The 26,649-nt window shown below is 58.2% G+C and overlaps 3 protein-coding genes across 6 annotated transcripts; 2 read left to right on the forward strand and 1 right to left on the reverse strand.

The window, feature by feature from the left end:
* Positions 1 to 2,959: 2,959 nt before the first annotated feature.
* TMEM269 (transmembrane protein 269) lies at positions 2,960 to 18,082 on the forward strand. 3 transcript variants are annotated; one of them, XM_048518549.1, is made up of 8 exons: positions 2,960 to 3,189; positions 3,943 to 4,005; positions 5,310 to 5,316; positions 12,735 to 12,885; positions 14,122 to 14,219; positions 14,962 to 15,105; positions 15,242 to 15,442; positions 16,268 to 18,082. In XM_048518549.1, the coding sequence occupies exons 1-8, from the start codon at positions 2,971 to 2,973 to the stop codon at positions 16,375 to 16,377; spliced, it is 993 nt and encodes a 330-aa protein (XP_048374506.1). In that variant the 5' UTR covers positions 2,960 to 2,970; the 3' UTR covers positions 16,378 to 18,082. The 3 variants fall into 3 exon arrangements, with proteins under 3 accessions (XP_048374506.1, XP_048374507.1, XP_048374509.1); XM_048518550.1 differs by lacking the exon at positions 2,960 to 3,189 and adding an exon at positions 3,309 to 3,393; XM_048518552.1 differs by lacking the exons at positions 2,960 to 3,189; positions 3,943 to 4,005; positions 5,310 to 5,316 and adding an exon at positions 11,007 to 11,177 and having other exon boundaries at positions 12,738 to 12,885.
* A 192-nt stretch (positions 18,083 to 18,274) lies between these two features.
* Positions 18,275 to 20,203, reverse strand: LOC125445498 (small vasohibin binding protein). Of its 2 annotated transcripts, none has more exons than XM_048518554.1 (2): positions 19,216 to 20,203; positions 18,275 to 18,584 (listed from the first exon to the last, which is right to left on the reverse strand). In XM_048518554.1, exons 1-2 carry the CDS (start codon positions 19,768 to 19,770, stop codon positions 18,498 to 18,500), a joined length of 642 nt encoding a protein of 213 aa, XP_048374511.1. In that variant the 5' UTR covers positions 19,771 to 20,203; the 3' UTR covers positions 18,275 to 18,497. The 2 variants fall into 2 exon arrangements, with proteins under 2 accessions (XP_048374511.1, XP_048374512.1); XM_048518555.1 differs by having other exon boundaries at positions 19,259 to 19,469.
* Positions 20,204 to 20,311: 108 nt separating this feature from the next.
* Positions 20,312 to 24,970, forward strand: TRIM62 (tripartite motif containing 62). The gene is made up of 5 exons (XM_048518548.1): positions 20,312 to 21,061; positions 21,239 to 21,334; positions 22,370 to 22,626; positions 22,829 to 22,944; positions 23,696 to 24,970. The coding sequence occupies exons 1-5, from the start codon at positions 20,597 to 20,599 to the stop codon at positions 24,244 to 24,246; spliced, it is 1,485 nt and encodes a 494-aa protein (XP_048374505.1). The 5' UTR covers positions 20,312 to 20,596; the 3' UTR covers positions 24,247 to 24,970.
* The last annotated feature ends 1,679 nt before the right edge of the window (positions 24,971 to 26,649 follow it).

Below are 26,649 nucleotides of genomic sequence, written 5' to 3' on the forward strand. Positions count from 1 at the left end.
GGGAATTCCCCTCCAGGGCTGAGCAGGAAAGAGTGGGTGGATACTCTGGGGCCACGGAAGGCAGGACTGCTCTCTCCGGACTGATTCCTGGCACCACTCGTGGCTTTGCAAGGGAGGGAGGGATCCCCCGCCCCATTTACCCGACACACCCCAGGCTTCTCCAGAGCTCTTTTGGACACACTTTCATCACTGTGGAGCCCTGGTGACCTTTGGCCAGCCGCTCTGGTGCAACCTGGGGAGGATGGCTCCCAACCGCCGAGGAGGAGCAGGTAGAACACGTCCCTAAACTATGCTTGGAGAGGAAAAAAAAGCCAAGGAGGAGAGCTTGATATCAGATGCAGGCCCTGCTGGACTGGGGCGGTCCTGAACAAAGGGTTTCAGCAGAAAGACAGGTGGGGTGAGAATTTAAGCACAGAGGAGGGTTGGTAAGATTGCCACCAACCTGCCTCACGTCTGACTGATAGCTCCATCTGTTGACACCCTGAGAATGGTTCTCTTAAGTCTGGTTCTCCGATTTACAGCATTGTAAGGAGGAGGCATTGTGCCTGCACAGTTGACTATCCCTCCTGGGGTCACTGTTGCCAGGTATGGCCCCAAAAGCCATGTGGGGAGCAGTTACCATCCATGATGTCAGATCAGGGACAGGCTTAAAAACTCAGGTGGGAGCAGGCACCAGTCAAGGCAACAAAGAGGTGGTAGCCTCCCCACCCCTCCCACAAAGGCCGCGGCTCTGGGAGGAGCACCCCATGTCTGCTGCCAGGGGCTGGCGTGGGCAGCTTGCAAAGCCACAACAGATCCTCAACCCCAAACCATGGGAAAGGATCACACTTGCCCATCCTCCCAAGAGGCAAGTTCATGCAGGCGACCTGTGCTGGCGCCAGAGTGCTCTCTGGGCGCAGCCGGTGATCATCCTCAGCTGCAATAAAAATACGACCTGTCATACTCTTTTTTTTTATCACCACCAATTTTCAACAGCCAAAGGCTTTTACCAAGAATTAGCAAAATTAAAACACCACAAGTCTGTGGCGGAGTCTAGCTAGAGTTCACCAGTGAGGGAAACCTAGCGTGAGCTTCGTACCTGAAATGGTTTCAAGGGACCACAGAATCTACCGCAGAAATGGGCAACTCTGCTCTGTGTCTGACACAGGGAGCCACAGGGAATGCTACATGGGTTCCACTGACCAGGTTCACCTTCATGGGCTTGGGATGGCCCCACAAATGCCAGTCACAGCGGGCACCTGGATACAGCAGCAAAGCAGGCAGTGTCACAGAGGGAGGGGCTGCAGCTGGAAGGCAGGGGAGTGTCTTGCCCAAGGTCTCCCACACACAGAATGGCTCACTTCTTGTCCACTGAACAGGTGTACCCCCAAGACAAGATGCTTGTGGAAGACTCTGCTCCCGGCACTAGTAGTGCAGCCCTTACTGGGACCAGAGGGCCCACTGGGAAGCTGGCATCATTCTTTGCAGGGTTGCCAACTCCTGAGCAGGAGCTTCTGAGAGTCCCAGCAGAAGAGCCTGGGCCCTTTCTTTTGTGACGTTTCCCCACAGGGAGAGGGCTGTGTGCCACCAGGCCCTCAGCTTGGAGTTGGACAGCTGGGACCGCTTCCAAAGGGCTTGCCTGTTATCAGCGATAGATGCATCCGAGCCAGGCCAGGTTGTCCTGCTGCCCGGCAAAGGAAGGGACCAAAGCAGAGGCTTTCCAGAGGCTGGCATTCCTGGCTGAAGGGGTGCAGGGCACATTGCGGGGAGGAATTTCCGGGAGCCTGTGGAAGATCACAGCTCCCGGCCGAGAAGCTACCGGGGCTAGGGGTGTGCAATTTTGGGCACCGCCTGCAGGGAGGCATAAAGTGTAATATAGTTTGAAGCTTTGTGTGTGTTTTACTTTGTCGGCTGGTGCAGTTTTTAGGCTAGCGACGCACCAAGAGGCTCAGAGCTACCCTCAGGCGACCTCCTGATGATACCAGCATGGGTTTGAGTGAAGTTTGGTTCAGGGGTATAAGTTATGGACCCTCAAAGGTAGCCATACTATTAGCTCCCATTGAAAACAATAGGGAACGGGTGCACCCCCTTTGGGTGCTCTCCTGCTCATTTTTCCACGCATAGCTATGCAGTTGCCATCATGTGCAGGGGTTCCCATCGTTATAATGTGCATTGCCATCGTTATAAAGTCGCGCTCCCCATCGTTATAACGTCCATTCACATCGTTATAATGTCCCCTTTGATCATTATAACATCGATTTATGTCGTTATAACATCCCTTACCCTCGTTATAACATCCTTTACATCCTTATAACATCTATTTATGTTGTTACAACATCTATTCATGTCGTTATAACACCTATACATGTTATCATAACATCCATTCATGTCGTTATAACGTGCCACCCCATCGTTGTAACATCCCTTTCCATCATTATAACATTCATTGCTATCGTTATAACGAGTACTCTGGTGGCCAAAGGCATGAACTACAAGCGCGTCTCAGACTCTTATTATTACGATGGATTGGTCTAATGGGTTAATGTTATAACGGTGAGAATGATTGCTCTGATAAACGTTATAACGATGGGAATCAGTCTTCTCTGGCTTCCTGTGATCCCATGTAAAGGCTGTCACTCCTCCTTCTCCGGACAGCCCACCCCATCCGATGGCCCCGCAGCCAGCGCCCGGTGTTCGCCAGAAGAGCTGGACAGCGCCTTCCAGCCCGGCCAGAGAGGGAATTATGGGGTCCAGGGAGCCGGTCCCTGAGGGGCTTCTGGGCCTGAGTGGCGCCTTGCGGACCCTCCAGCTGCCGGGGAACTGAGGGGGGAGGGGGCACAGGAAGGAGGAGGGTGGGCCTCTGGGGGGTCCCCAAGACGCCCGGGGTCTCCTGAGGCATTGGTGGCATTCAAGAGCATCCCGGAGCCAGTGGTGGTGTGAGGGGAGTGTATCCAGCAGAATTCTCGCCGAGCTGGAGCTGCCGAATAGCAGATGGCTGCGGCCACCGGAGAGCACCCCCTCGCTCCGTCCGTGGCCGAGCCAGGCGGCGGGGGAGGCGCGGGGGGGGGCTGCCGGGCCCCGCCCCTTCCTGTGGAATTTCCCCGCGGGGACGGGAGCCATAAAAGCGGCGGCGAGCGGAGCGGCCAGACCCGCGGAGGCAGCAGCAGCAGCAGCAGCCATCGGCAGACCGAGCGGCAGCGGCGTGGCCCGGTGAGCGCCTACCTGCCTGCCTGGCGGACCGTATTGATGCCGCGTGACGCGCCACAGCGGGGAGCGCCCGGCGGCCAGGGAAGAGTCCGGGGAGCAGCCAGAAGGAAGGCGCTGCGGCCCGGCACCTCGGGCGCCCTCTTCAGCGGGAGCCTCGGAGCGCCCGTCGCCTCGCGGCCATGGTGCTGGCCCAGGGCAGCCCTCCCGGTGAGCGGGCCGCCCCACGAGCCTCCCCGCCTGGCCGCAGTCTACCCCGCCCCGCCCCGCCGGCGTCCGTGGCCCGGGCACGGATGTGACAGGAGGGACATCCTCTCGCCGCCAGGCACACCCGCTCTTCCCAAGGGCGGCCGGCTGGAGGCTAAATGGACCTTGGCGGGGCGCAAGAGAGGTGGGGACGCATACTCCGGAGCCCGCGGCACCCACCCTGCCTGGGCACAGGGCCCCGGGGGTTGGCTGGGGGCGTCCGGGTGGGCTGCCTGCAGTGGCTGGAGGGGAAAGGGCGGCGCTGCGGGCGGAGCTGGCCGGGCTGGCGTCTGGCAGGTCGCGGCTCTTGTTGCCGGCTCTGTCCTGGGCCGGGGGCGCCCCCCGCCCCACCCCGCGGCCTCCTGGCCAGGACGACGACGGGCAGCAGCGGCGGCCGGCAACTTGGCAAACCTCCCTCCTCGCCACAGCCGGCGGCAAGCCCTGCGCCAAGGGGAGGGGGCGCGGCTGGGTAGCGGCGCGCAGCTGACCTCTCCTCCTCCTCCTCCCCCGCAGCGGCGACACGAGAGGAGCCGGCGGCTTTCCCGTTTCAGCCGTGCCAAGATGTGGATGGTGCTGGTGAGTCCGGGGACTGGGAGGCCCTCACCCGCTGCGGCGGACAAAAGTCCTCCCCCCCGCCCCACACTTTTCCACCTGAGGGAGAACCAGAGAGGAAGGGAACACCTCCCCCCGCCCCCCCCCCCCACACACGGGGACCCAAAGCAGAGAAGCGCCGGGCAGGTCTGCAGCCCTTTCCCAGAGGAGCTGAGCCGGGGTGCCCGACGTGCCCCTGGGTGAATGCAGCCCAGAGGTCCCCTGGGTGGGTGGGAGCCAGGAGAAGCAGATCTGCAGGCCTCCCAAGAAGAGGGGGGGGGGGCAGAAGCAGGCAGCTGCCTTGGAGGAACTGGTCTGCTCTTACCCTTTAATGAGATCCTGTGGGGCTTAGCTTGATGCCCCCCCCCCTCCTCTTGACCTCAATCCTTCCTGCTTCCTGCTCTCTCGCTTTTTATCTCTTGGGGCCTCATCACCCCCGTGGCTCCTCTCCCATTTGATGCTCAGCCTCCAAGGCCAGATCCTGGCCTCCTTTTCCTTGGAGGGGAAACGACAGTTTGCTGATTGAAGCATTCCCCCCTCCCCCGCACAAATGCTGAGGGGCTGCAGACCCTGCTCCGTCCCACCTGCCCTTTGCGGCCAGAGACCAGCCTGGCCGGGGGCTGCCTTTGCAAACACAGCTGCTGCTGCTGCAGATGTCCAGAGGCAGGGTGGCGCTGAGACGGCTGCCTGGGGTGGCACCCAAGGGCAGCTGCCTAGGAGCGCAGGGTGCAGGCAGACTCTCAGGGGCACCCAAAGGGCCCTGCCTGGATTCCCCCCAGGGGTCTCCCCACTTCCGAGTTTTCTGTGTGCAGGCCCGTCGGCTTTGCTTTGTCAGCCAGGAACTCCAAGACCCACTTTTGGAGATGAAGTTTCCAGCCAATTCTGTTTGGAGCTGCCTGTGGGGGCAGGAGGGTGAGAGCCCCCCCCCCCTCCCGAGGTTCCTGTGGCCACCTTCCTCTCTGGTTCCCTGCTGCCTCTCCAAGGTTTTCCATGGAGCTCTTCGGCCCTGGCCCTGGCCTCTCTCTCTCTCTCTCTCTGTCTCTCTCTCCCCTGAGCATTCACCCTCCAAAATGGTCTTGAAAGCTGATCTTTCCCCTGCAAATGGTCTGTGAGGCCCCTCCCTCTCCCCCCTCCCACCAGGCTCCACCACAGGCTGTGTGTGAGTCTTGCCCTAAATGGGAAAGGGGGGAGCCCCCTTTCCAAATGGTGCTGCCAGGGGGTTGGATTCCTGGGGCGGCAGGCAGTCCACAGTGGGACTGCTTTGGGTGTTTCTGATCACTGCACTGGAGCCCCCCTGACCCACCAATGGGTGCCTCTGGCCGTCAGGCCCCTATGGGGGCTTCCCCTTCCCTTCTTCCTTAGGGTTCAAAGCAAATACAGCAGAGTCCCCGTTGGGGGGCAGCCCGTTATTAACATTGACACGAACTGCCGGCAAAGCTGCTCACCAATGTGTGTCACGGGCAGCTGACGTGGAGCCACAGGGGCCACGCTTATCATGCCTGCAGCCTGCAAGTGGCAGAGGTTTGCCCAGCAGAAAAGCTTGCCCCCCAGCCTGCCAAGGCCTGCCCTCAGAGGGACCTGGTTCCAGAGCCCTTGGTCCTGCTACTGGCCCAGGGATGCTGGCCTGGCATGCAGTGAGTGTGAGGTCAGGGGTGTGTGTGTGTGTGTGTGTGTGACGTGTGGCACTTGGAAGGGTGCCCAGAGAGCTGTGATCAGCCAGCCCCTGTTGTGTAATCCTGGCTCCGCCCCACTCCAGCATCCAAGAAGGGCGGCTCTGCTGTGCATTTGCTGCAGCCTGTGAGCAGCCTTCAGCTGGAGGCCTACAGAGGCAGCACAAAGAGAGGCAGGAGGGCAAAGTCTCAAGAGCAAAACCCCGGCAAACCTTGGAGGGATCTCTTTGCAGTTTAAACAAAGGCCTCTGGACTGCTCAGCCAGGCTTGGACCGAGGCTGCCGGGCCACGGAGGGGCTGCAGCTGGTGGGTGGTCTGGAACAGTTCTGTAGAGCTGTCTCCCCACCCCATCCTCCAGGTCTTCCTTGCTTTGCTTTCTGAAGCTTAACTGACAAAGGGAGGCTCCACTCTTGGAGGATTGGGCCCCAAATAACTTGCTGGTCTCTAAGGTGCTCCAGGACTCAGGCCTGGCTTCTCTGCACGAGAGACTCCGATGCTGCGCTGCCTGCATGCATGGAAGGGCCTGACACACCAAATGCCAGCGGGGGTGGGGTGGAGTCTGCGTCTAACACGCTTTTGCCAGCATGGCTGGAGGACAGCACCCTTCGGCAGCATCTGCACACGCGAGCGGCCCTGATTCTGGCACCGCCTCCTCCTGTGCTGGGAACCTGCATCAGTTTCAGTAGCCAGGCTGTTTCCTGGGGCTTCGTGCGGCATGCGGTGGGGGAGTCCCCTCCGAACTGTGGAACCTTTCCCTCCCCATTTGCTCTTCCTCTTTCCGATGGACAGTGGGGCAGTCCATTGTGGCTGATATGGGGGAGGATGGTGAAGGAGAGCCTGGTGGTGCGCAGGAAGGGCAGAGCACGAATCTCTCCTCCGGAGGGGCAGGCCCTGGTGCTGATCCAGGGACCAGGATGCTGGGAGCAGGGAGGGGCTGGGCCCTTCAGCCCTGAAAGGTGTATGTGGCGCAAAGCAGATGCAAGGACTGTTACCTGAGCTGGGCTGGTGTCCCCGGAGAGATGCCCAGACCAGACTGGCACTGTCCCCCCCTCCTGCCCTAAACTCTGCGCATGCCCAGGAGAGATTCTGGAAAGCCTTCTCAAGCCTACTGCTGGCTTTCACCCCCCACCTTTCCCTCCCTCCTCCCTGCACCAGAGCCTGCCTGTTGCTTCTCTTCCTGCTCCAGATCCTCCTGAACTGGGGTCTCGCCAGCCCCTCCTGCCTTCCTGCTATCCTGACAGCAAGGGCAGGTCTTTCCTTTCCGCCCAAAAGGACCACACTCCTTGGTGGCCAAAGTACAATCGGGATGTTGTTGTTGTTGTTTGTTGTTGGGGTGTGTGTGTATTGAAGGGGGGTAATGGCGATGGTAAGCGCCCATGTCAATACTTTAGGTTGAAAGACTGAAGGTTTTGTTTTGCACAGTGAGGGCTTTGTCGCGTACATACTCCTGATCTATGATTATTTGATGGAGCATTTCAAAGCACTTTCGTTATTAGTCTGATTAGAGGCTCATGCCCAGGCGTACCTGAAGAGCCAAGCGAAAAAACGCTTTAAAATTAAAAACACGAGCGAAGGCGGAGCTTTGGACTGTCATGGGGGTTTGAACCGAAGAACCTTACCCTCGTCCTTGGATGCGAGCTTATGTTTGTGGACCCACGAGAGACCAGTGGAAGCGCATGGACCGTGTGTGTGCGTTCGAATTAGGATTGGGGAGGGAGTGATGTGATAGAATAAGTTTAATATGGGCCCCTGCTCCCAGTCACAAGATGCGCCAGGGCTGCGACCCTTGGATTCCTCAAAGCCTTGTCCACTCCCAGGTTTGTGACTGGAATCCCAGGCAAGTAATTTGGCACAGAGGAAGAGCTGGGGAGTGGGTCTGGACCAGGGCTATGCAGCGCTCTCCTGATCCATGCCAACCCCGCCCCCCCTGCTGCTTTTCAGGGGCCTTTGGGTGCCTGGGTAGTGATTTCCAGGGGAGTGGGGAGCCTACCTCCCCCATCAGTTATTGCTCCCCTCCCTGGTCACAGCTGTTCTTCTAGTTCATAGGTGTCAAACTCACAGCCCTCCAGATGTTGTGGACTACAGTTCCCATCCAATGTGCTGGCAGGGGACAATGGGAACTGTAGTCCATAGTCAGTTCCCACACAAAGAGATATTAATGGCTCCCCTTCACTTCCCTGTTGTCGGGGGGCCCCCTTCCCTGATAGTGCAGGGCATTCCAGGAGAATGGGGCTCTAAACATAGTGCCTGAACAGTCACTTTCAAGCGGTGAAAAAGATGGGGGCCCCCACTGCTCTCAATGCCCCCCCCCCCCGCCCCGGGGCTGCCTGTCAAGATGAGCAGCATGCAAACCCTCCCTGAGTGCAACGAGGCAGCCGGTGACTTCTGGGCTCCCCACAGGGCTCCTCCAGCCTCGTGAGGGGGAAGAGGCTGAGCAGGGCCTCTGGCAGTCGGCAGGCGTTGGCTGTTCTGGGCAGGCCCAAGATGCCTTCCTGGCCTCCGGGGCCCAGGAATGCTGGGAGGGGAGCAGCCTCTGCAGTGGTGTCTTCTCAAAGCAGAAGGATGCCAAAGGGTCCCTCCAGAAGAATGGGAAGGCCCTGGGGGGGGTGTGTGTGTGTGTGTGCAGATGTTTGTGCCTGAGTGTGTGCTTCAGCATCACTGTGTCATGGACTGCAGCCCTGGCTGTGTGGTGCGTGCTGCCTGGATTCAGGCCTGCCTTAAATACTGTTTGTTGCTGATATGTTTCTGTTTCTGTTTCTGCTAATGAGAATTCACCTGGGAGAGACTTGCCATGCCTGGCTCTAGCCTGGATTTCCCTTGGAACAGAATTAATGCCTGGGTCTGCTTCTGAGTCGTCCAGGACTACGTGCAAGGGTAGTCCTAGTGTATTTCTGCAGAGAACAAAGGAGGGGGATTCCCCCATCTAGATTTAGAGTAACTCTCAAGTCCCAGCAAATAATGGGGGACTCAACACAGAAGAACACATAAATATTTCATTCGGCGTATTGTCGTCCCCGCCAGGTTCATGTTTTCTTTAATGGAAGTGCAGGTGCAGATCCTGGCACGAGCTGTCCCCTTCCCCAGGCTTCCATTCCATGGTGCCCGTCCCAAGCACCTTTGGGCCAGCTGGGCAACGCTCCCTGCTCTCCCTGGGAGCAAATGTTCCTGGAGAAAAGTTTGGAAGCTGAGTGGAGGTGGGCAGGGGGGGGGGTCATCTGGCCGCTGAGAAACTCTGTAGAAAGCCTTGCCCAGAACGGTGCTTGCTGGGCATATTTATGCAAGATGCTATCTCAGCTGCTTCCTTCCGAGGCAGATATTAGTAGTAATTGAGGCCTCAGGATGCCTGGCACCCAGGGAACAGAAGGTCCCTTCCAAGGGTCCCTGTCTGGGATTTCTTCTCCAAAGGGACTACGGTAACACTAAAAGAGAATTAGGGGTGCAGCAATCGCCATTGAATATGTGGAGGGGTACACGTAACCTTAGCCTGACCTACCTCACAGGGTTATTGTGAGGATGCCCCACATCTGCAGGCCTGAGCTCCTAACAATTGGGCCAGGAAAAATGTATCTGATAGGTAGGATTCTAGTGGATTCCCAGGGGTCCCACCTGGGCATTCCCTGCTCAAAAGGCCGCAGTGGAGGTCAGGCTGTGCAATTCAGTCCTCGGTGGACAGAGGTGATCTCAGAGGCTGCCAGAAGCAGGAGGCAGCCGGTGGGTACAGATCCAGACATAATAAATTGCACCCAATAGCTTACAATTCTCTGTCCAAAACTATGCCTATCTAATTCCCTCAGTGCAGAGAAAAGGCTGCCAGTCGCAACCTGCCAACCAGAGCGGTCTCTGTAAGAGCGATGCCACTGTCCACCTGCCCCCTTTCTCACTGTGGGCAGAACAGCGAAATACACCTGCCTGTGACCAAACAAAGGGAGGAGGGAGAATCTGCAGAATCACTGTTGTTGTCTTTTCTGCTGGGCAGCCAAGAGTCCTGCGGCATGCACAAGGAGAAATGCCCCGAACTTGGTTTGTGCATCTGTCCCATGGGGCTTCTAGAACATGTAGCCAAAGGCTGCTGAAAGAATTTGAGGACGGGAAACCCAACGAGCATCACCCTCTCTGCTCCAAAGAGCTGGATTTTAAAGGGGCGTCAATACAAGGCAGTGCAGGGAGGAAGTGTGAGCCAGGAGAAGCAGCTGACACGGGGGCCTGCAGTGAGTAGAGCCACGGCTTCCCTCCTGCCTTTGGAGGACCCCTCAGGGACCCGATAGTCCGTTTGCACTCTCGAGGGTCTGTAAGGGATTCCCAAACTTGCCTCTGCTAATAAACCAGAAGCCCCTAGACCCGTGGTGGCGAACCATTGGCACTCAGAATGTTATGGACTACAATTCCCATCAGCCCCTGCCGGCTTTGGCCAATTGGTCCCTGCTGGCAGGGGCTGATAAGAATCAAGAGTGCTGGTGTCCTGGAACCATAGGTGTCAAACTCGCGGCCCTCCAGGTGTGTTGCTTGGACTTTACGGTTCCGCAATCCCCTGCCAGCATCATGCTGGCAGAGTCCATATGAACTGTGAATCCATGAGTTTGTACCTGTGCCCTAGACCCATCATGCATACAGCATCACAGCAGTGAATCTTCCCCAAATCCTCTGCAGTATCAACAGTTGATTTCCTGTTGCTTCCTTGCAAGCTTGTCTAACCTTCCTTTCAGAGGCATTAGTTGTGAAAGAGTTCCTTCTGGAAATGAAGTGAGGGGAGGGAACGTCATGGGCATTTTTCCCACTGCGGCTCAAGGAAGCTCAGAGCCTTTTGTTTGCTCTGTAAGCACTTAAAAAGCACTCCACGTGAATGGCCGCTAAGTCCAAAGAGCACACCACGCCACAGATTCCTTTGCTTTACACCTCTGGGCAAGACTTCCACCTCCTCCAGAGCAGAAAGGCCAGCCGGCTAAGAGGCCTTTGGTTCCTCTAAGTGACAGTCACTTAAGAACGATCCACTTTGGCGGGCCGCGCACCACATGCTGGGTTTTACCCGCTGAAATTCTTTGCTCTCCCTTTTGGCTGTGAGCGTCGGCACATTCTCAGCCCCGGAGGCCAATGTTCTGCGAGGTCTGGCATCTGTTCTAAGAGTTGGAAGAAGGCCTGGTTTCTAGAGAAATGGGGGCCAGAAAAGACGTCTGTGCATATCACACGTGCCCAAGCTACTCACAATGCAAGGCCCACTTGGTCATTGTGTTTTTGTTCAGGGGGAAGGGCACACCTGAAATGCGTCTGTTGGGATGGGGGCTCGGGGTGAGCCTGGGTGGGGGGAGGGGAGGGGAGGGGAGAGGGTTGCTGAACAGGTGGGTCGCTGGGGAGGGGGGAGTTTGGAAACGCCAGGTTCTCACTGCTGGATTGTGGATGTTTGGCTCTGACTGCTGTTTTCTTTCAGATGAAGAATGCCATGAACCTCCCTGGCTTTGGAAACCCATCAAGGGCAGGGTGCAAAACACACTAGTAGGATATGTCCCTTCACACTTTCTCTAAAGAGTAGCCCTTTCTTGGGGGAGATAAAATGTTTAGCATTAAGGAGTGGGGTTGTTATTCTTTTCTCGATTGTGGCGGGGGATGTTTCGTTTCCAAGTGACCGTATATCGGATGGTAATGGGAAGAGAAGGGTGTACGGGGGTGGGGGTGGAATATAGCAGGAACATGGATAAGAGCTACCTTTGAAGAGCAGATTCGTGCATGTACCTGTAGCGAGAGATTTCAGTGTGGGCTAAACGAAAGCCGCGCGGGAAGGCAGAACTGAGCGTATCCGCCAACTGCCTCTGCTGCCCTCAGCTTCCGTTGTGTTGCTGCCGTGTTTTCTGCTGAGCTCAGCACCATGAGCGGGGTGGGTGGGTGGGCTGTGTAATGCCAGCTTCATGCTGAAGCTGTCCCGGAGACAGCCCACCTCCTGTGGCTGGCGGTTCTCCAGAAGGCCAGCTCTTCCGGGAAAGGCTGTTAGGTGGCCAGAGGCGAGCCGAGGAGAGCATTTTACTGGTACGGCTCAGCAAATGGGTGTGGTGGTGGTGGTGGTGGTGGTGGTGGTGGGTGGGTGGGGCGAATGAACATCTGACACTGTGTTATACTAGACCAGGGGTAGGGAACCTGCGGCTCAAGAGCCTCATGCGGCTCTTCTGCCCTTACATTGCGGCTCCATGAGCCGAGCCGCTGGCCCCATCCTTGCCCGCCCTGCGGGCAGCAGGGCAGATGCATCCATGCGCTTCTCAGAATGAGCGGAGTAAAAGGTAAAAAAACCCAATATATACAGTGTTATCTTTATTTTAAATGTCAAAAATTATTTGCGGCTCCAAGTGTTTTCTTTTCCCATGGAAAACGGGTCCAAATGGCTCTTTGAGCGTTAAAGGTTCCCTACCCCTGTACTAGACTGTTGAGGTTCATCAGGGAGGTTCAGTCGGCTCAGACTGGCAGCAGCTTCCCAGGGCCCCAGGGAGAGGGGTCTTCTGTGTCACCTGATCCCTGGGGGTGTTGGGGCCTGAACCTGAGTTCTCCTGCGTGCCAAGCGGACAGAGCCCCTGTCTGTGATGCCCTCGTGCCACACAAGACTCTCAGCCTCAGGTTGTTGGGTTGTTGTTGTTTTTTTTACCAAAAGGAGAACTAATGACACGTGCAGCCTTCCTGGAGGGGCAGCCACGGCGGCCACGAAATCATGCCCCAGTGGCTATCAGGGCCAGCAGCCCCTCCACACACTCCTCTTCCTTGGCCAAACCAAAAGCCAGACACCAGAAGGCTAAGGAGGGAGCAGTCACTCTCGAGGAAGGCCAGCTGATCAGGCGGTCGGCTCTAGCCACTTAGACCTTCTTTTAATCAGCGCCCCTTTCTTCTGGGGCTGGCCGAGGCTCTCTTCTCGTGCGCCACCTACCTAGCCTGCTTTTTCCAAGCACCCCTTTGAGGAGAGACCTTGCTGGTCCCAGGTCTGCCTGAATGACTTCTTCCTGAATGACTTCTGCTCGGCGAGGAAGGTGGTGTCCGTGGACTGCCCTGTCTGACTTCTCTTCTGCTGGTCTCCAGGTATATTTCAGTACATCAAGAAGCTCTTCCTGACTGAGCAAGCGGGCCGGGCTCAGGTGGTGGACTTCCTGCGTAAGAATGTGGCTAATTCCATCTCCATGGCGAACCTTGTCACGGGCCTCTTCTCCATCTTGTGCACCCTCAACGGGTACGTGGACCCGTGTGACCCAGCCCAAGAGTCATGTACACAGCCCGAGCATTTGTTTGTGTGGTCCAGTATTAATGAAATAAATGTGCTACGTTCAAAACAATATAAGATACACAAACACGCGTGGCACATAGGCTCCGGCTCAATAATGACGCAATAATATATACAAGATTGTGGACATTGTTGGTTTAACAATGACATCATTATGGACCTGAGAGAAGGTTGTCTTGCAATAAATTGTTGCATGAATTGGATTTAAAGTGGAGATATATGTGTTATGCAGATATAATAGTTTGATAAGTCTAATAGCCAACAATTTGGCATACTTTACAAGTAACAAATAGGTAATATAAATTTCTTGAGCCGGCGCCTATGTGCCACGCGTGTTTGTGTATCTTATATTGTGGTCCAGTATTGCCTCCTTGAAGCAGCAATGGCTCTTGGGATCTCAGACACAAAGTGGTGTGGAGCGGCCAGGGATTGAATGGAGGCCTTCGGCTCTTTCCCGGCAAGCTCCAGGGCCCTCCTCTCACCCAGCCGTGACCTTGGGCTGGAGAGCTGTGGAATGCACTGGTTAAAAGCAGCAGACCCTTTCAGCAGATGGACCTCCTGGGCGGGAGAAGATGAGTTGTTTGGTGGTTTTGCAGCCTGGATCATGTTAAGCCTGAGGAGGTTTTATGCTTCATGGGTGACGTGTCCAAAGAGCCAGCGTGGCATCAGGGTTGCGGTGGACTCTAACCTGTAGGGCCGGGTTTGATTCCTCGCTCCTCCACACGAGTGGCAGACTCTTGTCTGGTGAACTGAAGCCTGCTGGGTGACCTTGGGCCCATCACAGTTCTCTTTGAACTCTCTCAGCCCCACTGACCTCACGAGGTGTCTGTAGCAGGGAGAGGAAAGGAAGGAGTTTGTGAGCCTCTTTGAGACTTCTTACAGGAGAGAAAGGCCGGGTATAAATCCAAACTCTTCTGTTCTCCTTCCTTCTCGGGGCGCACGGGACGCAGACACTCTCTCTGCTGTCTGAGAGGAAGAGAGGTGCGGGCACTGGGACACTCTTTGCCCTGGCGGTGTCAGGCATGTGCCAGTGTGCGTGGAATGGGGATGGGGCGCAAGAGATTGGCATGGGGCCAGAATCCTCCCCCTGTACGCTGACCGTCTCGCTTGGTGGCTCAGGGAATGCGGGACCTCAGAGGGTAGCCATGGCAACGCCTGCTCATGCCCTCGCCTCTCCCCCTGCAGGCTGCACCATTCCGCATGCTGGCTGGTGCTGATCGGGTTCCTGCTGGACCTGGCCGATGGAGCCGTCGCCAGGCAGCTGAACGCCTGCTCCGCCTTGGGTGAGTCCGTCTCCCGGCCCCCCCTCCCCGCCCCTTCTGTGCTTCAGTGGCCGAGCCTTTGACCCGCTTTGCTTTGCCAGCAAACGAGGCCTCAGTGGGGAGCCTGTCCCGTTCCCAGAGGAGTTTGAAAGTGAGGCCACAGCCTGTGGCTGCTGTCCCGGCAGTGCGCACAAGGAGCGAGTGGCAGGGGGCAAAACAGGCTTGAAACCCCCTACAGTGACTGAAACTGAAGTGGTGTAGGAGGTTAAGAGCTCATGCATCTAAACTGGAGGAACTGGGTCTGATTCCCAGCTCTGGCGCCTGTGGAGGCTTATCTGGGGAATTCAGATTAGCCTGTGCACTCCCACACACGCCAGCTGGGTGGCCTTGGGCTAGTCACAGCTTCTCGGAGCTCTCTCAGCCCCACCCACCTCACAGGGTGTTTGTTGTGAGGGGGGAAGGGCAAGGAGATTGTCAGCCCCTTTGAGTCTCCTGCAGGAGAGAAAGGGGGGATATAAATCCAAACACTTCTTCTTCTCTTCTTCCCTCTCTGCTTCTCAAATGGCCAAGGGGGAGTGCCTCTGAGGATGTATTTCGTTTGATGTGCTGGATTCGGGCATCCTGTTTGGGCGGAAAAGTTTGGTCTGAGTCTGGGAGAGGGGGGCCCCTGGTGGCTGCTGGTGTGCGAGGAATGTGGCCAAAGCATGGCGCTTCGTGGCTGTCCGGGACCCACCAGCTTGCCTCTCTCTCTGATCTCCCCCAGGAGCTAAACTGGACGACTTTGCAGACTTCACCACCTTCGGCCTGGCTACGGCCCTGCTCTTGCAGGCCCACGGGATCCTGGACGGGGTGCTGGCCATCGTGTACGTGCTGGCCGTGTTCACACGCCTGTGCTTCTTCTCCAGTGGTGAGTCCCTGGCTGCTGAGGCCAGCCTAGAGAGCGAGGGGGGCGAGGCACTGCAGGGAACAGGACGGAGACAAAGGAACAGAATGGCTGCTCCTCTGTCCCCTTTGCCACCCCCCTTTCCTGCCCTTTCCTGCAGGGATCCCCTTCACGTACCGGGGCCTGCCTTGCCCGTACGGCTCCTCGGTGCTGGCTTCCACCTACCTCCTAACCGGGGGCAACCTCCTGGTGATAAGGATTGTTGCCATGGTGATGATTCTCTTCATGGTGGATCGGGGCTGCTACCCTCACGACAAAGTCCTGGAGTCCCAGGCTTGGAAGAAGGTGGTGTACGTGGGAGGTGAGTTCCCATCGGGCCGACGGGGGCGTCTCAGCAGGAATGGGCTTAGTCTACCGGGCAGTCCACGCTGGCAGGTTTGGGATGAGGGGGGGTGGATTCCGTGGCCATTTAGAGAATAGATCCCTTCTGGCCCAGTGAAAGTCATGAAGCAAACCACGCTTGGCCTTGGTCTGGAAACCTCCAGCAGTGCTCGTTGTTGTCAAGAGCCGAGAATGGGATGGTGGCCCGCTGAGGGCTTCTCTCCTCCTCCCCAGTCAAGGTCCAGTTTGAACCCTCAGTAACCAGATGGCAGCTCTGCCCGGAGGGCCCTGGTTTCCTCAGCGGCACAGCCAAAGGCCTCGGCGTGGTTTGGGAGGACCCTCGGCTGGGAATTTCCTTGTTCCTGCTGGCAATGGAGCCTTTCCCTGACATCCCGTTCTGATCTGATGGCAGCTCTTGGCTCCCCTCTGCTGCACAAATTGTGCATTATGCAGGGACGGGACATAGCTCCACACTAGCAGCCTTGGACCGTGGGCGGGTGTGCTTACGCACCCATGCTGGAGAGAAAAGAGTGAGGCGGAAGAACGGAGGCTGCAGCTGCGGCTGGCTGAAGCGGCAGAGCAGGTCCTCAAATGTGACGGGGCCCCAAATCCCAGCGCAGCATTTTCTGGGGTCTTCTTTCTTCTGCTGGCAGGTTCAGACTGTAAAGGGCAGGGACTTCTTCTCCGAGGCCCACGTCAGGCTGAGATGAATGTTGTGTGCTGGTTACGTGGGACACTTTGGAAGGGACACCTGTGCTCCACCAGCCTTCGTCTGAACTCTCTTTCTCTCTCTCTGGCGTTCCAGGGGTCGTGGTGATTTTCTTCGCTGCCTTCCCCACAGCCTCGCTGTATTATCTCCTTTGGGCCATTTCATACATCTGTTTCCCCACTGCCTTGTGGAGCCACAAAGCGTGAGGCTGGCCGACGCACTGCACAGGTGACGTTGGCTTCGTGCGCAGCTGCGGTGAAATGTCCGAGGCAGCCCTGCCCTTCCGACCGAGCGATCCAGTGTTAACATCCATGAGTTGCCTAAACCTTACTAAAGCTTTCACCGTCCTGACTTGAACAAAATGGCTTTGGGGTGTCTCCATCACATCCTCTCGCGCTGTGTCCTCCACGCAGGAGGGCTGTCTGGGGAGCGCAGCGGCCGCTGGCTGCCAGGTGAACAGAAAGCATCACCCTCCGAGCCTCATCTTCGGCGTAGATGTGAATGTACAGATTCTTGATAAACAAAGAACACTCTAGAGACTTAAGAGAAAGTCATTTTTAGATTTTTAAAAAATCCTCGGTGTAACATGTTGATGGCTTCTGGGAGCTTCCTTCTGCTCCGTGCTCTGCACTACCTGGCAGGAATGCTCTTCTGTCCCAGAGAAGGAGACCCCGCACTCCCTGCCCACGGGCAGCCACCTTTGCCTGGGAAACCTTGGGGAGGGGGAGGGGGCAGCGCTTAAAGGGAGCGTGCAGGCATCTTGGGTTTGTTCAGATGTGCAACACAACTCAGAGCACCTCTCAGGAGTTAATTCTTACTGTTTTGGGACCAAAACAGGGTCTGTGGTGAAGGAGGAACCACTTTGGCTCTCAAGGCCAAAGTCCACCTCCCTCCTGTGGCTTTTTTGGCCTTCTTTGATCTCTCCAGGTTGCCCAACTCAGACTATCCCATCCCAAATGCAGACCCATTGAAACTACAGAGACTTAACCTTTCATGCCTCTTCAAAGATTCCAGACAATGTCCAGTTTTACTTGGAGGATCACCAGCCAAGCGATAGCTAAGAACCTTCATCCTGGCCAGTTTCCAACCTCTGCAGAGATGCTTGTGGGCATCTGAGCAGATGCTCTGGGAGGTGGACTTGAAGCCAGCTCAGAGATTTCTCAGTTATTCAGCATCAAGACGCTGATCCAGCCGAGTCCACCAATCCCACAGAAACCAGTCAGAGGGGCTGTGACAACACAGAACCGCCTTTTAGGGAATGTCCAACGGTCCTGCGGGTCTGAAAAAAGCTCTGGCTGGACCTTTTACCGCCACACAGCTCTCTCGTTTCTTTGCATTCAGTTTCCAGGCTCTGGCACATAAATTACTTCTGTATTAAATAGCCCTGTATGATATGTCTGCCATCAGGACAGAGCATAGCATTTCCCTCACCCCTTAAAGGAGACAAAAGGCCATTGAGCTGCTTTCCTTATCAAGAATGCCAGTCCCTGCACAGAAACACCTGGAGGGCCTCTGAAAGCTCAGTCCCCGCCCCACCCCGCTCCTGACAAAGGTCAGTGGGTTGCACCCCAGAAGATGACTCTCTTTTTGCTTACCTAAAAACTTGCTAGGCTCCTGAGTGCTTTGGCCTCTCCTTTGAGGCAAAGCCCTGATTACTTATTTGCATGAAGCCAGCAAGTGGATTTGCTGCTGTCCAAACAGAACAAAAACTCCCCGTGTGGGGGAGCACTGGGCTATTTATTTTTTACTGAACAACGTAGCGAGATGTTCCTAAAAAAATTAATCTTCTTCCTACAATTGTTTTTAATATGAGAGTGGGGAAATGTCTGGAAGATTTATTGGGTTTCTTTGGAAAACTGTACTTGAAACAGGCAACCTTGTGTTTTGGGAAATAAAATGTGGAGACAGAGATTCCTGTGTTTTGCAAGCTGATTTCATCTGGCACAGCCAGCAGGCTTGGGATGGCCTTCAGCGGCAGCTGCTGTATCGAGGGGTTGTCTCAAATGCTGGTGGATCAGGACTGTAAGGAAAGGGTGAACACACTAGCCCGGTTCAAAAGGCAATGAGTCCTCAGACCCTCATAAAACCCACAAAACAGCTTTATTTCTTTAAACGTTTATTTCTCAAACCACAGTAATAAATAGAGTTAAAAAAGAGAGTTGCAAAACAGAGAGGATGGAACGGAGCACCCAAGAGAGAAGCACAGAGTTGGGTGTTGGCTGGGGTGCAGATGGGCTGGTGTTGGAGAAGCCCCTCCGGCTGTCTGTCTGTCTGTTCGAGGGCTGAAGCCACGCTCGGGGCTCCGTCCCACGCAGGAAGAACGCCTTCACTCGCCCGACGCCTGCATCTGCTTGCAGAAGGCATCGAACTGCTGCTGCTCCAGTTCCGTCATCACTCGGTTGAGGGCATAAATCTGGGAACCAAACAAAACAGGCACATGTTATACATCTGGCGGGGGGTGGGGTGGGGTGGGGTGGGATTGCCACCTGGAAAAGCGGCTCCAGCAGAGGTCTTCTGAACTATTCTGGGATGGAGACCAGATGTGCCCTCCCCCCCTGCCTTCTGGATACTAGCTGCTGGGAGACCAATGCTGGGGCAGAGGCTTCGAGCCCATCCTGGTCACTGGGAAAACAGGATGGCTGACCAGAAGGATCCACCTTGGACAGCTCCTTGGCCCCCTCTTCTCCACACTAGCGGGGGGGGGCCCTCATGCTGAAGTGAAGCGGGGGAGGGGGTAAGGGGCTCCCCCACCCAACAGCAAGCAGAGGAAGGAGACCCCCAGCATTGCGGACGTCACTCAGCTCAGGGAAGCGCCCAGGTCCAGTTCAGGGAGCTCCAGAGCACCTTGCCCCGCCCGCCTACCGGAGCCCGGCTGATACACGTGGACCTGATGCCTTTCCCAGCGGCGCCGTCCAGGCCGGCCAGGCGGCAGCCCCGCCCTGCGCCCCCCCCCCCGGCAGCTGGCATTCGCAAGCAGACTGCTCCTGGACGTGGAAGCTCTAACCCTCGCCAGAGGGCGCCCAACAGTGGGCGTGGCTGCACACCTGCGCTTTAGCCCCGCCCACTCCGCGACGCGGCCCCGCCCACCTCGGCGCGCTGCCGCTGCTTGAGCTCCTGCTGGGCCGCGCGCTGCTTGGCCTTCTCCCCGCGGCTGCCGGCCTGCTCCCGGGCCTTGGGCGGGGGCGGCGGCGGCGGCTTCTCGCGACGGGCCCCACCGGGCTCCATCCTCCCGCCTCCCGGTGGCCAGACCCCGGAAGCAAGATGGCGGCCGGGCTCCGGGAAGGCTGGGCCTCGAGGGGCGCATGCGCAGGAGCGCCGGCCGGCTCTAGCCGCGCCTCGATAGGCTGGTTGAAGCCAAAGAGGCACGGCGAGCGAGAGAGCCACGCTCGGCTTCCGGCATCGCAATGACGCGCCTGCCTTGGACGAGGCGGCCTGTTGCCCCCCTGCCAGTTCGCCGCAATCGGCACTGTCCGTGGTGTCGGCCCCGCGTCACTCTGAGGATGCGGCTGCAACTGTGCCGCCCCGTGCGGCGTTTCCCTGCCTGCGCTCCTGGCCGGCTCCTGCCTTACAAGTTGCAGCCCCGCCGCCTTGCTCGCCATGGGTCCCGACAGGGGGTCATTCGCTGCCCGGGGTGGCGCCCGTGGGAAAGGCGGGCTGCGGGCGACGTCCCCCTGCCTTGCCTCCTGATGCCTGCCCCGGGCGCCCCTTCGGGCTCTGGGGCAGCAGGCCCCCCCGACTGTCCAGCCAGGGGGCCTGGCAGGGCGAGTTGGGACCGCAGGTGGGGCGCCGACGTCCCCTTTTCTGCCCCGACGGAGAGAAGCCCTGCGGGAGCAGACTAGGAACGTCTGGACAATGGCCCCCGCGCCGCAGCTCTGCTCCTTTGGGCGGGCGGCCTGGACCCCGCTTTGGCAGCTCTGGGGCTCCAGGCCTTTAGAGGAGCCTCGTCCCCACTCGAGGCGGGGAGTTCCACGGGGCGCGCTTTTGTACCGCCACCCGCTTCCCTCTCAGGAGCCCCGTCCCTGCCGGGGAGGGGGGGAGGAAAGGGCCACAGTCCACCGATCGCCGCTGTCCGGGCCCCGCTGCCTGCGCGCCAGGAGGGGAGGGGAGGAGGGGTGGCAGTTGCGGCGACGGCGCCTCCTGCGCCTTTAAGGCGGCGCAGTTCCACGCCCCCCGCTCGGCGGGGCTGACTTAGTGGCATCGGCGGAGGCGCAGGAGCCGGTCGAGCGGGGCCCTTTGTGCGCGCCGGTGGCTTCTCGGGCGCGGACCGGCAGCGGCTGCGGAGCCCTCCGTCCGCCCGATCCCCAGCGGCGCGGGAGCCGGCAGGACCAAGGCGGGGAGGGCGGGGGTGGGTGGGCTATGCGGGGCTGCTGGGCGGCGGGGGCCTGAGCGCGGCGGCGGCGGCGGCCGGGGGTGGTGGGGCGCGGGATGGCGGGTCCTTCGTCGGCGTCGGCGTCGGGGCGGGCGTGCCTGGCGGCCCCGTGCAGCCTGAAGGACGAGCTGGTGTGCTCCATCTGCCTGAGCCTGTACCAGGACCCGGTGAGCTTCGGCTGCGAGCACTACTTCTGCCGGCGCTGCATCGCCGAGCACTGGAGCCGCCAGGAGGGCGCGGCGGCGGCGCGGGACTGCCCGGAGTGCCGCCGCTGCTTCGCCGAGCCGGCCGTGGCGCCCAGCCTCAAGCTGGCCAACATCGTCGAGCGCTACGCCGCCTTCCCGCTGGACGCCATCCTGAGCGCGCGGCGCGGCGCCTTCCCGGCCTGCGCCAAGGAGCACGCCAAGGTCAAGCTCTTCTGCCTCACCGACCGCGCCGTCGTCTGCTTCTTCTGCGACGAGCCCGCCGTGCACGAGCAGCACCAGGTCACCGGCCTCGACGACGCCTTCGACGAGCTCCAGGTGGGCGGCGCCCCATCTCCCCCCCCCCCCCATCATCCCGTGGCAGGCAGTGCCGCCGTCCCCGGCGCCTGCCCTGTTCTTGCGAGGCTGGCGTGCGTGTGTGCGTGTGGGGGTGGGGGGTGGGGGGTGGGGTCCCTGTGGATGCGCCTGAGCGCCTCTCTGTTGTGCCCGTTGCAGCGGGAGCTGAAGGAGCAGCTGCAGGCCCTGCAGGACAGCGAGCGCAGCCACACCGAGGCCTTGGCCCTCCTGAAGCGCCAGCTGGCCGAGACCAAGGTAAAGGGGGCGGGGGGGGGGGCTGGCCGGCCACTTCCAGGGCTGCATCTGGGCCCCGCTGCCCTTGGCCGAGGAGAACAGTGGCCGCTTTGTCTTGGGGGGGGGGGGGGGCTGGGCCGGCTGAATGCAGCTTGTGTGCCGGAGAAGAATGACTCTGCCTGAAGGACAAAGCCAGCGCGCTCAGTCCCTCTTTGGGGCTTCCAGCTCCGGCCTGCAGGCTGCAGGTGAGCCCCGGGGAGAAGAGTCAGCTGCAGCTCCCCTGCTCCCCAGCTGCATCTTCCCCGGCTGCAGTCGGCCAGGCCAGGGGGCCTCCTCGGTCTGACCCAGCAGAGCTCATCTGAACCCTCCCTTGGGGCCCCCTTTGCTGTCTGCCCCAGTGGCTGTGCTGTTGGTGAGCGGGGCCTCGTGTGGGATTCTCACTTGGCCGCCTCATCTTGGGGGCAAACATTCAGCCCAGTTGTTTTACAGCACTGGCTGTTTTGCTTTGGTTGACTGAATCCACCGTTCTTCCGTCTTTGCTTAAGACTTGTTCCGCAGGGGGGTGAAGATTCATCTGTTTCATGGATCAGCCACCAGAAAGGCAGGGGCAAGATGCAGATGAAGCCAAATACAACCCTGTGGTGTAGTGTAGTGATGCAAAGGCAGTTGATAAAGAGGGACGACGACTGTTATTCTCAATGTTTGCTCAACCTGCTATGAATTAGGCTGGCTGTGACGGCTGCGCGACCTGCCTAAGGGCTTAGACACGAGTCTGTGGCTGAGGCAGGACTGGCCCCGGGCAGGGCCGGAGCAAGGGGGAACTTCGCCCAGGGCATACGTGTGCCCATGCCCACCCCAAAGATCTCTGCCACACCCCCGCACTGGTGCGTGCCCAGGGCAAGACACCCCCCCCCCAAGTTTCCTGGGTGCTACACGTATGGCCCCGGGGCTGCCAGTTATGAGCCCCTGAAGTTTGGCTTTGGGCCAGCTGGACTGGGACACCAGAGGGTTTGCTGGCCCAGGAGGCTGGTCTGAGCCAGGCCTCTCTCTGCACAGTCCTCTGCCAAGGGCCTGCGAGCCACGATCGGGGAGGCCTTTGAGCGGCTGCACCGGCTGCTGCGGGAGCGCCAGAAGGCCATGCTGGAGGAGCTGGAGGCCGACACGGCCAGGACCCTGACGGACATCGAGCAGAAGATCCAGCGCTTCAGCCAGCAGCTGCGCAAAGTGCAGGAGGGCACCCAGATCCTGCAGGAGAGGCTGGCGGAGGCGGACAAGCACGCCTTCCTGGCGGGCATCGGCTCCCTTTCTGAGAGGTATGCGTTGGGGCAGGGGTGGGGGGCCGCGGGTGTGGCCACGGCCGGAGATCAGGAGCAAAGAGAGTTCAGGCTTGTGCTGTTCACAATCAGGGTTTGGGGCCATCCGCGTCGAGGCTGCAGGGGCTGGGCCTCAGGGGCTGGGGCAGGGACCCCCACGTGGTAAATGGCAGGCAACTGGCTGCCTCCCTCCTTCCTGCAGGCTGAAGGGCAAGATCCACGAAACAAACCTCACCTACGAAGATTTCCCCACCTCCAAGTACATGGGACCCCTCCAGTACACCATCTGGAAGTCCCTGTTCCAGGATATCCACCCAGGTGAGTCGGGTTCTGGCCCAGTCCGATGCGTCTTTCAGGGCCCCGTCCCTGTGGAGTCTGTGCTGAGGGAGCGGAGCCCAGAACCTTTTACGTGTCGGGACGCTTGACGTGCCTTGTGCTCCTTGACTGGGGGGAGGCACCTTCCCCGGCTGCATATTTACAATTAAACAAGGAAATCCTTGAAAGTGTTGGGTGCCTGCATCGCAGGGAGGGCATTCCTTTCCGGGGCTCCCCCACATTTCCCAGTTTTTCTGTTGAAGGATTGAGGAAGTTCTGGAATGACTTCATGCTTTACCTTTGCGTTGAGTGAAACGCGCTGGAAAAGGAAGTCTTTCCTCACCCCAAAAGACAGTCTTTCACAGGAGGTGTTTCAGTATTGCCCAATATTTTTTCCATCAGGAAAACTGACAAGTTGTCAGGAGGAAAAAATGATCCCCCCCCCCCCGATCTTGGTTGGCATTTACGGAGGACTCCCCCTGTGGGCTGCCGTCTCCTTCCTCGTTTCAGCTGTGGGGAGGGAGGCGTGGCTCTGCCGGGGTGACGGATCCTCCCTGGAACGCTGCACTGACCTGTCTGAGCAGCTTCCCTGGGTCTGTGCCAGGGAGGGCCTCATGACTTGCTGCCTCCTTGGAGGCCCTTTCGCCCCCGCGAGGCGTGGCCCAGGAGAGGTTTGAAGAACCCTCTTGCTGGCCGGCTCCTGGCCCCAGGATACCTGTTCTGAGCCCCCCCTTTTCTTTTCCCGTGGCCTCAGTGCCCGCTGCGCTCACCTTGGACCCGGCAACCGCTCACCAGCGCCTCATCCTGTCTGACGACTGCACCATCGTGGCCTACGGCAACCTGCACCCTCAGCCTCTGCAGGACTCTCCCAGGCGCTTCGACGTGGAGGTGTCGGTGCTGGGCTCGGAGGCCTTTGGCAGCGGCGTGCACTACTGGGAGGTGGTGGTCTCCGAGAAGACCCAGTGGATGATCGGCCTGGCCCACGAGGCCGTCACCCGCAAGGGCAGCATCCAGATCCAGCCCAGCCGCGGCTTCTACTGCATCGTCATGCATGACGGCAACCAGTACAGCGCCTGCACGGAGCCCTGGACTCGGCTGAACGTCAAGAGCAAGCTGGAGAAGGTGGGGGTCTTCCTGGACTTTGACAAGGGGCTGCTGATCTTCTACAATGCAGACGACATGTCGTGGCTCTACACCTTCCGGGAGAGGTTTCCGGGGAAGCTCTGCTCCTACTTCAGTCCTGGGCAGAGCCACGCGAACGGCAAGAACGTGCAGCCGCTCCGGATCAACACTGTCCGCACCTGAGGGCTCCTGGACTCCTGGAGGGGGGAGTGCGGGGCTTGAGTGAGCAAGACGGCTGTTAGGGTGTTGTGGGATTTCCGGGTTGTATGGCTGTGTTCCAGTAGCATTTCCTCCTGATGTTTTGCTTGCATCTGTGGCTGGCGTCTGCAGGTGAAACGTCAGGAGAAAATGCTACTGGAACACGGCCATGCAACCTGGAAATCCCACACCACCCTAGTGATTCCAGCTGTGAAAGCCTTTGATTATAAAATGATTGTTGGTTGTGACTGTGGAGGGGGGCGGGAGGGCTGGATGGAGAGGGCTCCTTATGAGAAGTCAGGGCAGGGGGGCTTTATCAGTATGTGGGGGGGGGACAGTTAAGGGGGGTGGGGAGGCTGCTGACAGGATCTCTGCCTGGACCAGTGAGGAAGTGCTTTGCTAGGGGACAGAGGAACAGGTTGGCTCTCTTGCCAGGGGCAGCCAGGGCTGCATATCTGCGTGTACCGAACGTCCACCCACCTCTCTGCTGGCACACCTGGGAAAGGTGTCCTTATGCATTTATACAGACTTAGTTCTTCTTACTTGCTCTTACGGAGACTGTGTGCAAAACGAACACTGTCAGTCTTTTGTCACTGGGGCACACTGGTCAACTCCCAATTTAAAAGGTGTGTTTTTTTAAAAAAAGCAAATACTTATTGTGGGTGGGGTGAGGGGAAACAATAAAAGAAACTGACATTTTGGAACCCAAGCTCAGCCGCTTGTCTTTCTGCCTTGTTTCCTTCTTCAACATGAGATGGAAAACCACCCTCCCCTCAACTTCTGTCTCACCCGCTGAGTTGGCTCCTCGAGTAGCAGGAGGGTTCAGAGGCCTTAGGTCTTGGCTAAGCTCTGCCCAGTGAGCTGAGCTGTAGCTGCTAATTCTGCCGCCACGGCCACGCTAGACTTCCCCTGCTAAGTGTCTCATTTACATTGTGAGAGTGAAATTCAAGCCTCCCTGTTGGGGTGAGGCTGCCTCACGAACCTCTCTCTGTGGACAGAAGGTCTGTTGTTTCTGTAGCCACACAATAAGCAGAAACCCAACAAGCCTGCGTTTTCTCCTCTTCCCTTCTCCGCTTCTGCAAAAGTGCTATTTCGGCTGGTGGAATTCCTAAAGGTTCAGTGTTTTTGTTGGGGAAGGAAAAGAGAACAGACCTCCTTTGTTCCATCTGTCGATTTGGTGAACAGACTTGCAGTTTCTGACCATCCGTAATTCTCTCTCCGTTTTCATCCCACCACAACTCAGCGCAGCAGGTGAGGGTGTGAGCGAGCGGCTGGCTGGCTGGCTGGCTGGCTCAGGGTGAGCTTCATGGCAAAGTCTAGATTTGAACCTGGTTATCATGGAACCTGATGCTCCAACCCAACTTTCGTTGGTCGACCCTGTGAAGATTTAGGAGCATCCCCCATGACCATGCCCACTCGCAGAGACTTGTTAAAACGGCATGCCAGACAATCCGTCCGAGTACTCTTTGTTACGCCAGACTCATTGTTGGCTTTACAGATGTACTGTTTGCCTGGGAGAAAATGAGGGAGGAGAGGCCATGGCTGAGTGGCAGAACATCTGCATTGCATGCAGGAAGTCCCGGTTCAAGGCTCAGCATCTCCACTTTAGGGCTGCTGCATCCACACAGCATTGGATATTGCAATGCTGAACATGCATCTGAACATGGCCCACCCCACCCTTCTGGAGGGAGAGGAGGGAGGGGGAGGGGTGGCATGCAAGGGAGGGGAGGGAGGGGCCTGGCATCTGGACATGACCCACCCACCCTAGTGGAGGGAGGGGGAGGGTGACATGCAAGGGGAGGGGAAGGAGGGGAGGGAGGGGTGGCATGCAAGGGAGGGGAGGGAGGGGCCTGGCATCTGGACATGACCCACCCACCCTAGTGGAGGGAGGGGTGACATGCAAGGGAAGGGGAAGGAGGGGAGGGAGGGGTAGCATGCAAGGGAGGGGAGGGAGGGGCCTGGCATCTGGACATGACCCACCCACCCTAGTGGAGGGAGGGGGAGGGGTGACATGCAAGGAAAGGGGAAGGAGGGGAGGGAGTGAGGGGTGGCATTCAAGGGAGGGGAGGGAGGGGAAGGGGGCCCAGCATCTGAACATGGCTCACCTACCCGAGAGGAGGGAGAGGAGGGAGTGGGAGGGAGGGTGGCATGCAAGGGAGGGGAGTGAAAGGGAGGGGGCCTTTTTTTCTGCAGATATAACACTTTGATACTTTCTGTAGTTAGCAGAAGATAATGAGATGGAACTAAAACATAAGATACTCTTACCCAACCTAAGAGTTATATAGCAAATCTGTATAGATTATTACATATATCAGAAATATGTCAAACGTTAAGATTATTTTGATTTATTAATGTAATAGGAATCACTGGATTACTGAAAGAGAAGCA

This window comes from Sphaerodactylus townsendi, linkage group LG16, assembly GCF_021028975.2.
Source record: "Sphaerodactylus townsendi isolate TG3544 linkage group LG16, MPM_Stown_v2.3, whole genome shotgun sequence".
Lineage (NCBI taxonomy): Eukaryota > Metazoa > Chordata > Lepidosauria > Squamata > Sphaerodactylidae > Sphaerodactylus > Sphaerodactylus townsendi.

Excerpts from the sequence above, each read along its gene's own strand:
- TMEM269 (XM_048518549.1), top strand. The coding sequence starts at position 2,971 with ATGGCTGCGGCCACCGGAGAGCACCCCCTCGCTCCGTCCGTGGCCGAG. Across the intron at positions 3,190-3,942 it reads AGCGGCAGCGGCGTGGCCCG|CGGCGACACGAGAGGAGCCG; the intron begins GTGAGCGCCTAC and ends CCTCCCCCGCAG. Across the intron at positions 14,220-14,961 it reads GAACGCCTGCTCCGCCTTGG|GAGCTAAACTGGACGACTTT; the intron begins GTGAGTCCGTCT and ends GATCTCCCCCAG.
- LOC125445498 (XM_048518554.1), bottom strand. The coding sequence starts at position 19,770 with ATGGCGAGCAAGGCGGCGGGGCTGCAACTTGTAAGGCAGGAGCCGGCC. Across the intron at positions 18,585-19,215 it reads TGGGCGGGGCTAAAGCGCAG|ATTTATGCCCTCAACCGAGT; the intron begins GTGTGCAGCCAC and ends TTTGGTTCCCAG.
- TRIM62 (XM_048518548.1), top strand. The coding sequence starts at position 20,597 with ATGGCGGGTCCTTCGTCGGCGTCGGCGTCGGGGCGGGCGTGCCTGGCG. Across the intron at positions 21,062-21,238 it reads ACGCCTTCGACGAGCTCCAG|CGGGAGCTGAAGGAGCAGCT; the intron begins GTGGGCGGCGCC and ends TGCCCGTTGCAG. Across the intron at positions 21,335-22,369 it reads GCCAGCTGGCCGAGACCAAG|TCCTCTGCCAAGGGCCTGCG; the intron begins GTAAAGGGGGCG and ends CTCTCTGCACAG.